Source organism: Sycon ciliatum, chromosome 1, assembly GCF_964019385.1.
Source record: "Sycon ciliatum chromosome 1, ocSycCili1.1, whole genome shotgun sequence".
Classification (NCBI taxonomy): domain Eukaryota; kingdom Metazoa; phylum Porifera; class Calcarea; order Leucosolenida; family Sycettidae; genus Sycon; species Sycon ciliatum.
The window spans coordinates 85,078,048-85,090,607 of NC_088643.1; the positions used below are offsets into that span (position 1 = coordinate 85,078,048).

Here is a 12,560-nt window from a genome sequence, read left to right on the forward strand (position 1 = left end):
TCTGTGATGCACCAGTGCAGTGACTTGGAAACTTGAACTTGTGTATAGTGCATGTTTGGCGCGACTGAAATGATGGTTTTGAGTTTTCAGTGGAAAACATGACTTATTACATTTGAGTCTACATGCCAGTGCATGACCTCACTAGGTGTCAATACTGATCGTTTCATTGTAACATATGGATAATTATTATAGGTGAAGCAAGAATCTGAGTGCTCTTTTATGATAGTCATTGGTCCAACATCCACCCATCCGAATCTCACGCAGTAATTCAACTTTTCATTACTGGCATAGCAATGGTTCACTGTGAACATTGCAATGCATGCCCAGTTGCATGTTCATTTGATGTGTTGTGTAAAGGTGAAACTCCGGAATTGATATTTCAACACGTAGTCACAACGGAACATGCACTGGACAGCAGAGTACGCTGTCTGCTGCTATGCTTCAGAGTATAACCGCAATGCGCAACAAACGTTTTGCGGTTTGTCAGACCGTTTCCAGTTCACAGATCATGTGAAATGGTAAAGTCTGTCCAATGGTCCTAACAGCAACAACACTCCAGCACCAGCCAGCTACTGGTACATGGGTAGTGTAGTTTGAAGCGATTGAGCGGTTAGAAACCCGAAAGGAGAAGTCCTACAAACATTTTTATTATTATTTTTTATTTCATTCCAAGCAATACATGGCTGGGGTAGCCAATGACCACTTTGCGTGGCGATTGCAGGGTTTTTATAGCCAACCACGGCTACATGTGTTGTAAAGCTAGAAAACTGCTACTACACTTGTACTATGCAATGAAAATGAGATCAGCACTACAAACGGCAGTAATCTCATTCATAATTTACACCTGAAAGTCAAGAAATTACTAAATTCAACAATAATAATAATACTAAAACCCTGTTGTTGCCAGCAAGGGCATTGTCCCAAAATAAGGAGCAGATCAAAAGTGTCACTGAAGTCACGTTCTCGCACACACGCCCTACACTGCTGATCATTACACACACCGACACACTGCAGAGAACGATGGCAGACGCAGCAAAAAGTCGGGCAACTGGTGAACGATAGCGCGTGCAGCAGTAGTAGCAATAGCACCAGCAGCTGTAACAGTACACTGTGGAAGTGTTGACTACTTTGCAACACAGCCATGGTGCAGTACACTGGGGAAGTGTTGACTACTTTGCAACACAGCCATGGTGCAGCATTGCGTATGTTCTACTTTGAAGTACATGTACTTCCTTGGGGCTCTGCTAACCTAGAAAAGAATAAGACTGCTAGAAACACTAGTAGCACGGCGGTCATCAAGTGAACGCGTCACCAGTACGTGACTACACCGTACTTCTGTGTACGGATCCCGAATTTCAAAGGTGAAGATACGTATCAAATGTTTTGAAGTACTCAAATCGGTCAGAATTGCAGAGCTACGTTTTCTTCTGGGCTATATGTGCACTTCCCACAACATCCTGGACATTCCAGTAGCCTTTCTCCCTGTAGGACAAGGCAACAACACAAGAGGTACTTTATCGTAGAGTGCGACAGGGAAATACTTTGTATTAGTTTGTTTTCTAGTACAGCCGCAGTGGAGCAGCTGCTGTTGTAGATGCGTATTGTATCACTGAATCCAGTATAATACCATGCCAGTAGCCCAATACCCTGCAATTTAGTTATCATGCCTTGATGTACTACGGGAGCATAGTGCAGCATAGTGCCAGTGGGTGAATTGCAGAGTTGTCAAGTTTGTGAGCGCTAACGTCCGCTCTGCTTCTAAGTGATGGATATCAAACTCAGTAATGTGGAGGACCCATCTCAGTACAATTGTCTTACTGCGAGCAAAGCCGATAGTAAGATGATCACATGTAAACAACAGTAAATCACCGACAGTGGGTGAAATCCAAGCTCCATGCGATGATTACAAGACAGAAGCACAACAAAAACTGAATTTTTCACAAACAATACTCCATTGCACAAACTGCTCAAAAAAGTCGACTTGGAGATTTCTATTCCACAAACTCCCCAGTTATTACTAGTACAGCATGCATATTAGTCATTAGTCATGTACAGTGCTAGTGTACAGTAGTAACAGTACCCACCTTAATATGGAGGTGAGCTCTCTGTTGATTTTGGACACTGCTGGTGGCCCAATGTACGCCAAGCAGCTGTAAATTTGAATAAGAGATGCACCGGCAGCAAGCTTCTCGTAGGCATCTTGTCCACTGCTAACACCTCCAGCACCGATGATCAATACACTGCCTGTGCCATGTGGTAGAGTACACCCAGACACTAACATTAGGACTGACTGCAAGGGGCACTGATGTAAGTAATCAGTTGTACATATGAACAGAGTACTGCTTATGCCAATCAATTGTTCACATACATGACATCATGCACCTGTACATGCACATAATACATATAGAAGAATACCTATGCAAACACAGGACTCGTCACTATGCACAACACAGCGCCCCTCACAATTACTTCAGTATAGTAGTGCATGTCTGCTAGCTGTTTCCACGTTTCGTTGATCTGGCCATTCTTTTTCTGTGTTCTTCCAGATAGTTAGATAATCATCATAGCATTCTTTCCCCAATAAGCATGGTGTTTGAGTGATGCAAGTCATGCAATGCAATACACCATTTCCAACAAAGAACATGCATGTCACTAACCCTTTGTGAGCTTGTACATGTCATGGATCAGCCGTGTTGACATTCTCTTCAGGGGTTCACCACTCAGGCCACCTGCCTCTGATTTAGCACTGCCTTGCAGGGATTCCGGTCTGGACAAAGTTGTGTTGCTAACAATCAGACCAGCAATCTACACACACCGCAACAGGTAACGAGATAGAAAGAGAAATAAAAAATGAGATGGTTACCGTTTTTTTTGGCATTGTTTAGGTGTTACAGTCAGACCTGGCTTAACCGCACACATCACACATCACACACATCACACACATCACACACATCACACACATCACACACATCACACACATCACACATCACACATCACACATCACACATCTGTTTTCCACAAAAATATCCGGATAGGCGAGGTAACCGGATAACTGAACACACATACTGTATATGCATGTGGCATGTCAAAAGCAGTGACATACATACATGTAGACAGGTCCTATGCAGTACAACTAGCGTGCCCAGTATGTAAAACAAGCGAGAAAACTGACAAGTGCATGCAACTGAGTGCTGTCCGCACACACACAGCAGGTCAAGGACCTCGTTTGCTTGTACAACTCCTTGATACTACAGTTGTGGCAAGTGAAATCCGACACTTAGCATAAGGGACTGCACCGTGCATCCTGCAGCCTCTGCAGCCCTGCATACGTACAGTACATGTGTTGCATACAACTTTATCTGTCTGATGACAGAATTCGTACTCATCACAGTCAAGGTTCAAAAGGTGCTGGCAAAATATGAATGGGAATTGGATACCAATATGCAATACTCCTTATGTGTACCATGTTTGTGAACTGTGTGTATCTAAGCTGTGACCTTTCGACCTGTTTGGGATGCATACGGCTCTATAGTACAAATTAGGTGCAGTGCATTACATCATTGATGTCCATTTGAGGCGCTGTCCCCTATGGCAAGTGTCGGATTTCACTTGCCACAACTGTAGCTTCTGCAAGCGCTAGCCAGCCACATGCAACCGGATACGACAAAGCATTTTGTACACATTTAACCAGTTTGTGCACAAAATCATGCACCGGTATGCGGATCGCGAGGTCCGGTTATGTTGTATGCATAACATATGCTGCACATCGGTAACCAGCGATTTTCTTCCGGATGGCGAGGGATCCGGATAAACGAGGACCGGATAAACGAGGTCTGACTGTATAATATCACTATTGATCATTTATAGTAATCTGTGTTGCAATTTGTTAATTAGTACAACAATGCTTCCTGATGAGCATTGTGCGAAAGCTAGTTCGATGCATGTTTATATTTTTCATCGTTCCTATTATTGTTTTTCACATTTCCATCACAGTTACTTCTTTGTCCAACACCACTTTACATCTCAATAAAACCTTCGTAACATGTCGCTTCAGCTGATTCTGTTTATTGCCATCTTAAAATGGTTACCGGTATTACAAATTATTCTGAAATGAAAACAATCCCTGATACAACTCCCAACTACAGTTGCGCTCGGTGAAATCCGACCCAGAGTGCATATTTGGCGCCCTCAACTAGCACGCCCTTGACATCCTGGAAGTGTCACGAATGCGGCTGGACGTACACATGTACAAATACAATGATGTAATCGGAACTAGTCCAGGGAGCCAGCTTTGCACTCTGTGTCGGATTTCGCCGAGCGCAACTGTACCTTGGTTGCCCTCTGAATACTATCAGTGACAAATGATGAGATCCTTGTCCACACGACAGGTAAATCCACGTTTGGGAGCCCGGGAAATTTGCCTGCGAGTAGCCAGATTTGCCCGCAGTAGTCCAAACGTGCACGCAAGCTTTTTGTCCACTCTCCAACCGCAGGAACTGAACCCTCCTGAAAGCTCCTGATGGTCACGTGCAGCGCGGGAAGCACATGTGACTAGTTCTTTTTGTGCTTTCGAAGCTTGTGCGTTTTGATTTGTTTCAGTTTTGGCGGTCAGCTTGCCTTGCCTTGTCTTGTCTTGTTTCGCTTTCGAAGTCAGGTTGTGTTGTCTTGTTCGCTTGAGTTTTCTTGCAAGTAATCCAAAAATGGAAAAGGCGAATGCAGAGAGGAAGTTCCTTGAATCGTGGCACCCTGTACTCGTCTCAGGACAAAAAGATGGTCTCTCGCTCCGAGAAAGTGGCCGCAGTCACCCGGAGATTAAAATATTTATTTGGTGGAGATTGGATCGGATGAGAGATACAACGAAAGCCAAGTTAATAACAAGGTCGACACTGCAAAGGCCAAGGGCAAGGAGCTCTACAAGAAGCACTTCAAGAAAAGTACTGGATCCAGCAATGACGAACCTGATGTTGATGCAGATGGTGAGAAGATAGATCTGGAGGCCTCCTTTTCGCAATGGACCAACTTCCGGACGTATGATCCGTGTTTCTGTCAGCATCCCACTTGTGGCCCTGCTCACTGCATAGAAGTGGGTGTTCCCAGTGGTGGACAGTCCACGTCTGCAGCATCCTACAGATCGTCTGCCAGCGGGCGTGCATCCCCAAGTCAGCAGCTGCCATCAACACAACGACATCCTCTGGATCATCCCGGCAGCAACGGCTGTCAGCATCCACAAGGGTTGTTCCTCTCCCAACCCACCAAGTGAACTGATTTCGCAGGGATTGGTAGCGGCATGTTCAGCTGCCACCCTAGTTCCGAGTAGCCCGTCCCCACGTGGAGTTTCAATCTTGCCGGTACCACCGTCATCACTAGCTTCTTCATCATCCGCAATGTCTTAACCTTTTGCAAAGCGGCGACCACCTAAAGGAGGAGCATGACCTAGATGAGGTGCTCTACAGTGATGACCAGCCCGATGTTTGGGAGGGGCCGACGGCCTCTAGTGAGGTTCCAGATGAGCTTGCTTGCACGCCACAAAAAGCCGCTACTGCACCCAAGACTGTAGCAACTAAAACGCCAGCGCAGAGCAAGTGACAACAGACACAAGATACGTTTCTCCAGGAGATGAAGGAGATGAACTTAGAGCCCCAGCAGCGTCAGTTTGAACACGATCAGCATCTGCAGCAACAATGGGCCGAGTACATGGACAAACGAGACAAAGAGAAGGAGACGCAGGATACCAAACGGCATCGTGAAGACATGGAGGCTGTCGCCAAGATGGAGCAAAATAACACATGCCCAGACGCTGCAACCGAGTCAAGCACAGTACATGGCTGCCCTGATGCATAAGTATAACATGTAACTGTCCTCTTCCTCCACTTCTCTCATTCTCACTTATCATTTATCTTTTTTATTATTTCCAATAGTTCGTTTTGCTTGTTATGATTTCTGGACTTTTTCATTTCGTTTGGTATAATTATGATTTAATTATTATTTGGTGCACTTTTAGCGCTATACGCCTTATGATTTCCTTTTTCCTAATTTAGTATTTAGCGCTTTCGGGCGTTATTATTTCATTTTCTTCATTTTGCACAAAATTATTATTTCATTCTCTTGCTGTACTCGGTCACCTATTGAAGCTTTCTTGGCTGTTTCTGCATCGCAACCTTTCTCCATAACTGAAGTGTTCTTAGTTGTTTGTTTTTCGGGTATATGAATTTGATGGGGACATTAGTGCCTTCTATTTCGAGGTATTGTTTAGGTGCACTTGAATTTCTGGTAGCTAGCCAGCCATCTTTCTCTATTGTAATCTACTAGGAAGGTGCAAACCACGACAAGAAAGTCCATTAATTTCTCCATGAGGGGTGGGGTAATGAGAGACACAATTAGCATTAGAAAACACGGCTTGCACACACTAAATACCAGTTGAGTTACCATGGTTACCATGCCACAGTGGCTTACCTTTAATTCCAGCACTACAGCTGCAATATCTTCCTTGTCCTTATCAGTCAAGTCTGGCGCAATCTTTACGAGAACTGGAACCTTCCGACCTATGCTCTTTGTCAGCTCATCTCTCTCAGCTACAACCTGATGAAAGAAGAGGAAGACAATTCGAATTAAATTGAGGTGGTGGTTAGTTAGTGCTGACATTGGTGAGGGTTTCAAACTGGACGTTACAATCATGTGCTTTGTGACTTTCAGCTGATTCAGAGTCAGTGCTTGCTTTGAAAAGACACACCGTACAAGTACTATGTTGCCAGTGAAAGTGGCCGAGCTGGCAACAACAAACTAGCGCATGTAACTACATCCCAGAGAAAGTACAAAACACGTATTTTCGTCTAGAGTAGCTACACACTACAGATCATGCATACTATTACATAGTCTTCGAACCTTTGAGAGAAGGTCATGAAGCTGCTGTCTGCCTTGAAGACTTCGCAAGCCTGGCGTGTTTGGTGAGGACACATTGATGACCAAGTAGTTTGCATAGCGACCTAGGTTTCTCACACCCAGGACATAGTCGTTGGCAGCATCTGTACTGGTTTTGTTTTTGCCAAGGTTTACACCAAGGGGTCCGTCCAGAACTGTGTAGTACGCCAGTCAAAAAAGACATTTCCAGTTGTTATTACCAGACACAGAGACACATGTACAAAAACTAAACAAACTAAATGCAACACTCCATAGCAACAGAACTATTTCTTAAAACGTTTTCAAAGGCAGTCTGAGACAGTTACAGTGAATAGCTACAGTACATACATGTTACATGCCAAATGCTAATTGTGTGTATACCGGTACTATTTAGAAGAGAATGTAGTAACAATGGATGGGGTGCCCCGGGGTGCCCTCTCTCTATGACAACACTTGGCAATGCCTAGTCCATACTCACTCGGTAAGCCCTTCAATCGGTCCTCAACGGCGCTGTGACCTTCACTGTTAAATCCATACCTGCGCAGTGCAAGTACAAACACCAATGTGTAACGCACGGGAGTCTAGAGTGGCACATGCCAGGCTGCATGATGCCAATCATCATCAAGAGAGAAATGGAGCGTTGACTACACATGTATACTTGCCACCGTTGCCTGTGCATAATAAGTGGTGTGTGTGTGTGTGTGTGTGTGTGTGTGTGTGTGTGTGTGTGTGTGTGTGTGTGTGTGTGTGGTGTGTGTGTGTGTGTGTGTGTGTGTGTGTGTGTGTGTGTGTGTGGTGTGTGTGTGTGTGTGTGTGTGTGTGTGTGTGTGTGTGTGTGTGTGTGTGTGTGTGTGTGTGTGTGTGGTGTGTGTGTGTGTGTGCATGTGTGTGTGTGTGTGTGTGTGTGTGAGTGTGTGTGTGTGTGTGTGAGTGTGTGTGTGCGTGTGTGTGTGTTTGTGTGTGTGTGTTACATAACATGCATGGTGATATGCATAAGGTACATGTCCAGGCATTGGAGTCCATCGGGAATAGAATGTAATCTACTATGTAGAGTTTCAACATGTTCCACCAAAGTGACCATGCCAAACTGCCACAGACCCTGGTACAGCAACAAGCACGACTGACCGGTTTATAATAGCTTTGTCCGGGATCAGGCGGAAAACACGAGGCTTCTCATTCCCAGCCTGGGGCTCCGGTGTGACAGACCCAATCTCCACAAATCCAAAGCCCATGGAAAATAGTCCCTCGACCGCCTCAGCATGCTTGTCAAAACCAGCCGCTATGCCGACGGGATTTTCAAACTTCATGCCCAGGATTGTTTGGTGCTAAGACAATCACGTATAGAAACACACAAAAGCACGCAAACAGACAAATGCTATGAAGTCATGATGTATGGAAGCCGGGCGTAGCAGGTATGAAGTCATGATGTATGGAAGCCGGGCGTAGCAGGTATGAAGTCATGATGTATGGAAGCCGGGCGTAGCAGGTATGAAGTCATGATGTATGGAAGCCGGGCGTAGCAGGTACACCTAGGTATAATCAGGCATGGTGGTGGCCTGGCACGAGCGCAACCTCCTAAGCTGGTTGTGTTTCTAAACACAATGGTGTTTGGCAAGTGGTAACACGGATGTGCAAACCTTCACTTCATATTAAAGTATAACACGTCATGTATTTCTAATGTATTTCTATGTATGTCAACAGTAAACCAATCCAATCAGCAGATGGCATGTTGAAATCGGCCTTCCCTTGAGAACAGGCTCCTACTTCGAGTACTGGCATATTATCTACAGTATTTTCCGGTCTATAAGCCGCACTTTTAACACTCAAAATTCACCCCCAAAAAGGAGATGCGGCCTATACTCCGATGATCAAATTAACAGTGATAAATAGGATAGATGTCTGTATTTTGTGGCAAAAAATGGGGGGGGGGGGGGGGGGGGGGTGCGGCTTATACAGTCTGTATCGGCTATAGCGTACCCTTTTGATTTCCGTGATTTTATCACTATAACCGATGCATCACTATATGCGATACGATCGATTTTTTTCGATCGACACATGAAAGGCAAGGAAATACTTCCAGCATGGCGTTTTGACAAAATTTAATGAGCATGCCGCATAGTTGACAGTGCCCGCATTTCCATAAAAAATTCTGTTATGTACATGTACATGTGTCACTATCAAAATAAGCAACGTGAAGAAAGTAAAAAAATAGGGCCTTTGATATTATTGCAACATGTATTTTAAAGTTATCACTTATAGATGATAATAATGTAGTGTGTTATGCATGTTTTGATTCTTTGTTGCCATCATAATATCCGATATATCATTACGCCTGTCGCCTGCTGTCTTACATTTATTTTTTGCTCTTGTTTATTTTTGTTTTCCTCCCTGCCCACTCTGCCTGTCTTCTGGCACATGCAAATACGTGGACTTACTGTTGACGTAAACGCGGACGTGCGTATAATAATAATAATAATATCATTACATCCGATAATATTGGTTATAGTGATATTTGAACTGGATAAAATACGTTTTGCTTTTGATATTTCGTACCAACATCACTGTAGCCGATATATTCTTATATCCGGTCACTCTATAGCCGATATAGACTGTACTCCAGTGCGGCTTATACTCCGGAAAATACGGTATGTCAAGTATTTAAAAAATGCAGTGTCAGGTTTCTTTAGTACAAATCAAATACACACTCAGGTAACAAGTATCAGTGAGGGCATGATGGGAACAGTTTTCCTTGTCACTTTCTTCATCCAAAGCACATGTACTATACGCATGTAGCAGTTTCCTTACTTTCCACAGTTTTCAGTATTAGTAATCTATATCAAGGAATAAAACTCTGGTCACACGAACATTGACTTACCAGTGTGCTAGTGTCAGGCTTGGACATTGACTTACCAGTGTGCTAGTGTCAGGCTTGGACGAGAACCGCATCATGTTATACTTTGCAGAGAAAACGGCAATGCGGTGTGCTCTCTCCCCATCTAAACACTGCACAGCAGGCATGATAACCGACGAGTAGATTCGCTCATTTCCGTTCAGAGTCAAGCCAATGGCTGCTCCAACACTGATGCCGGCAGCGTAAGCCTAAAACAAAACAACAAAAAAACAAAAAAAAGAATATCCACAAACTCAAACACACACACACAGTCACAAACACACACAGTCACAACAAACACACACACACACACACACACACACACACACACACAGACAGACAGACAGACAGACAACGCAGCAACATAATTATGAGCATGCACATGCAACTAACAATGTTCTGACACTTGAGCTTCACGTCCAGTAGGTCCGCGGACTAGATGCTGCATACTGCAATCTCTGTCCGCTCAACATCCTTTCAAAAAGAAAGCTATGCAGGCTGAACTGCATAGCTATGCAGGCTGAACTACATACTCATCAATGCATTGCAACTCTAATGCACTTCATGTGATCACAACAAAATACTTTGTCTCCTACATTCATTCGTTTGAGATACACCGTTTAATATGACACACTGAGAAATCTGTTTGTCTTTCACCACTCTCTTATATGAAAGCGGGACATTCAAACTCTGTCATATTTATAAAAAGTAAAAAGGACCAAGGAACTACAAGTTACACTGTAATGTCCACCAACAACACCAGTTACTAAACAATCAGATCATGCGATAACATTGCACGACACTGACCGACGGTACTGACATTCTACAACTAACTGGCTAACAGCTCTAGCACATCTTGGATGCGCACTCCAACAGCCTTCCAACTTGGAAGGTTCTAAGTTATAGAAATAACATAAGGAGGGGACCGTCGGTACCGTCGGTCAGTGTCGTGCAATGTTATCGCATGATCTGATTGTTTAGTAACTGGTGGTGTTAGTGGACATTACAGTGTAACTTGTAGTTCCTTGGTCCTTTTTACTTTTTATAAATAATCCTTGGCTCTCCATCGGAGTTCATTCTCTGTCATAATTATGATAGTACTGTAAAGTACCCTTGATCCCCCCCCCCCCCCCCCCACGCCATGTCGCTTCCCAGCTGGGTTTTCGGCAGGGGGCGGGAATTAGATCAAGGCTGTCAAGTGCAGTACGATATACAACAACATAGACGATCAGACTAGATGTGCTGGATTGTGCACATTTTCATCCTGGATTGGCAAGTATTGTGTACAGCAGTGCATGCGTCGGTTCAACATCGTATTTCGTTGTATACGCCGAAGTCGCTTCACAAGTAGAAAATCGACAGGGGGCGGGAATTAGAGAGGGGGCGGATCAACGGTACTTGCTGATTTTTAAATGCACGGGTAGTTTGGTAATTTGGGCAGTATGTTTATCAGGATAAACTCGACTGCAACAGGCAGTATCAAAATGAAGTAAGGTATTTGTTTTGGCTACATACGTCTTTTCTATGGGTCTGTAATACATACGGTCTTACAGGCTTTTACAGTATCACGGTTATCCTTGCCAAGGAGTAGGTAGTATGTCAGCACATGTCTACATGCCAAGTCCTGATAATACATAACCCCCGGACCAGAAAGACGCGGTGTATTACTTTCTACACAATGCAAACAGTCATATTCAATGGTAACTGAGGAGTTGCTAGAGTTACTATTTATCGACGAAATCATTCAGCAATACGATTCCAACTGTATGTAGGAAGTTCTCTATGTACGTCTCTATGTATGTGTATGAAGGAACTACACTGTAGATATTGTACCATTAATTTGAATGTCAGCATATTCGAGTACACAATACATTGTACTGATTCACACCAGCAGGCCAAAAAATGATGTGCCTGTGATTCATATCAAATTTCCCATGTCAGTGTTCACGTCAAACAATGATGAAAGTGTGGTTGCAAATACTGTGCATGGCTCGGTGAGGATATCAGTGGAAGCACGATCTGGCCTTTTATAGCCAAATAATTCCACAAAGGTGAAACCACACTTTTGCGACGTCACTCCCCATCAAGCCTTTATTCTGAAGCGTAACAGTATTACACTACGATCTATTGAAAACCTGCACTAAACTTCTGGATATCGAAGAGTTCATTCTACATTGGACACTTGAGTATGACCATTCGACATGTGCAAATACACTGTACTGGTACGTAATTTCGAACTTCATACAGCAGAACCATACCGAGTATTTAAATCCAGAGGTGAACATGACGACAATATTCTTCAAGGTCAGGAAGACTACTGTATATGTTTGGCCGATCCACGACCCTCTGTGCCTGTACAGGAACAGGAAAGCCACTTCATGAAGAAGGCAAAAGCAGGGCCGAAAAAAACATTTTTCAAGATTTCAAATTTTCAACAATGAAAATTTGAAATAATTAATTAGATTTATTATTCGAAAGGAGCTTCGAAGAGAGAACATAAACATGACTGTACTGGCCTACCATCGTCCAGTTAATGCGATGAGGGAGTTGGCCATTGTGGAGAGCGGCCTCTAACTAAATCTAAGCATGTGATTGAGTGGTCTCTGCATGTTGATCGGGTAGCGGAGTTCCATCACTGACGCAGTGTGCGGGTATTGCATTATGAATTGGTTGAGTAGATAGTTCCGGAATTAATTCCGTGTTCGATATTGTTTATTTTTTACATATTGTTTATTTTATTTTATTCGTGTTCGATATTGAACATGACTGTACT

At 43.7% G+C, this 12,560-nt stretch overlaps 1 protein-coding gene across 2 annotated transcripts; it reads right to left on the reverse strand.

The window, feature by feature from the left end:
* Window positions 1-642: 642 nt before the first annotated feature.
* On the reverse strand, window positions 643-12,219 carry LOC135806011 (dihydroorotate dehydrogenase (quinone), mitochondrial-like). 2 transcript variants are annotated; one of them, XM_065320139.1, is made up of 9 exons: window positions 12,046-12,219; window positions 9,808-9,996; window positions 8,023-8,222; window positions 7,376-7,434; window positions 6,883-7,073; window positions 6,454-6,579; window positions 2,658-2,805; window positions 2,085-2,244; window positions 643-1,482 (listed from the first exon to the last, which is right to left on the reverse strand). In XM_065320139.1, the coding sequence occupies exons 1-9, from the start codon at window positions 12,070-12,072 to the stop codon at window positions 1,416-1,418; spliced, it is 1,167 nt and encodes a 388-aa protein (XP_065176211.1). In that variant the 5' UTR covers window positions 12,073-12,219; the 3' UTR covers window positions 643-1,415. The 2 variants fall into 2 exon arrangements, with proteins under 2 accessions (XP_065176211.1, XP_065176212.1); XM_065320140.1 differs by lacking the exon at window positions 12,046-12,219 and having other exon boundaries at window positions 9,773-9,834.
* Window positions 12,220-12,560: the final 341 nt, after the last annotated feature.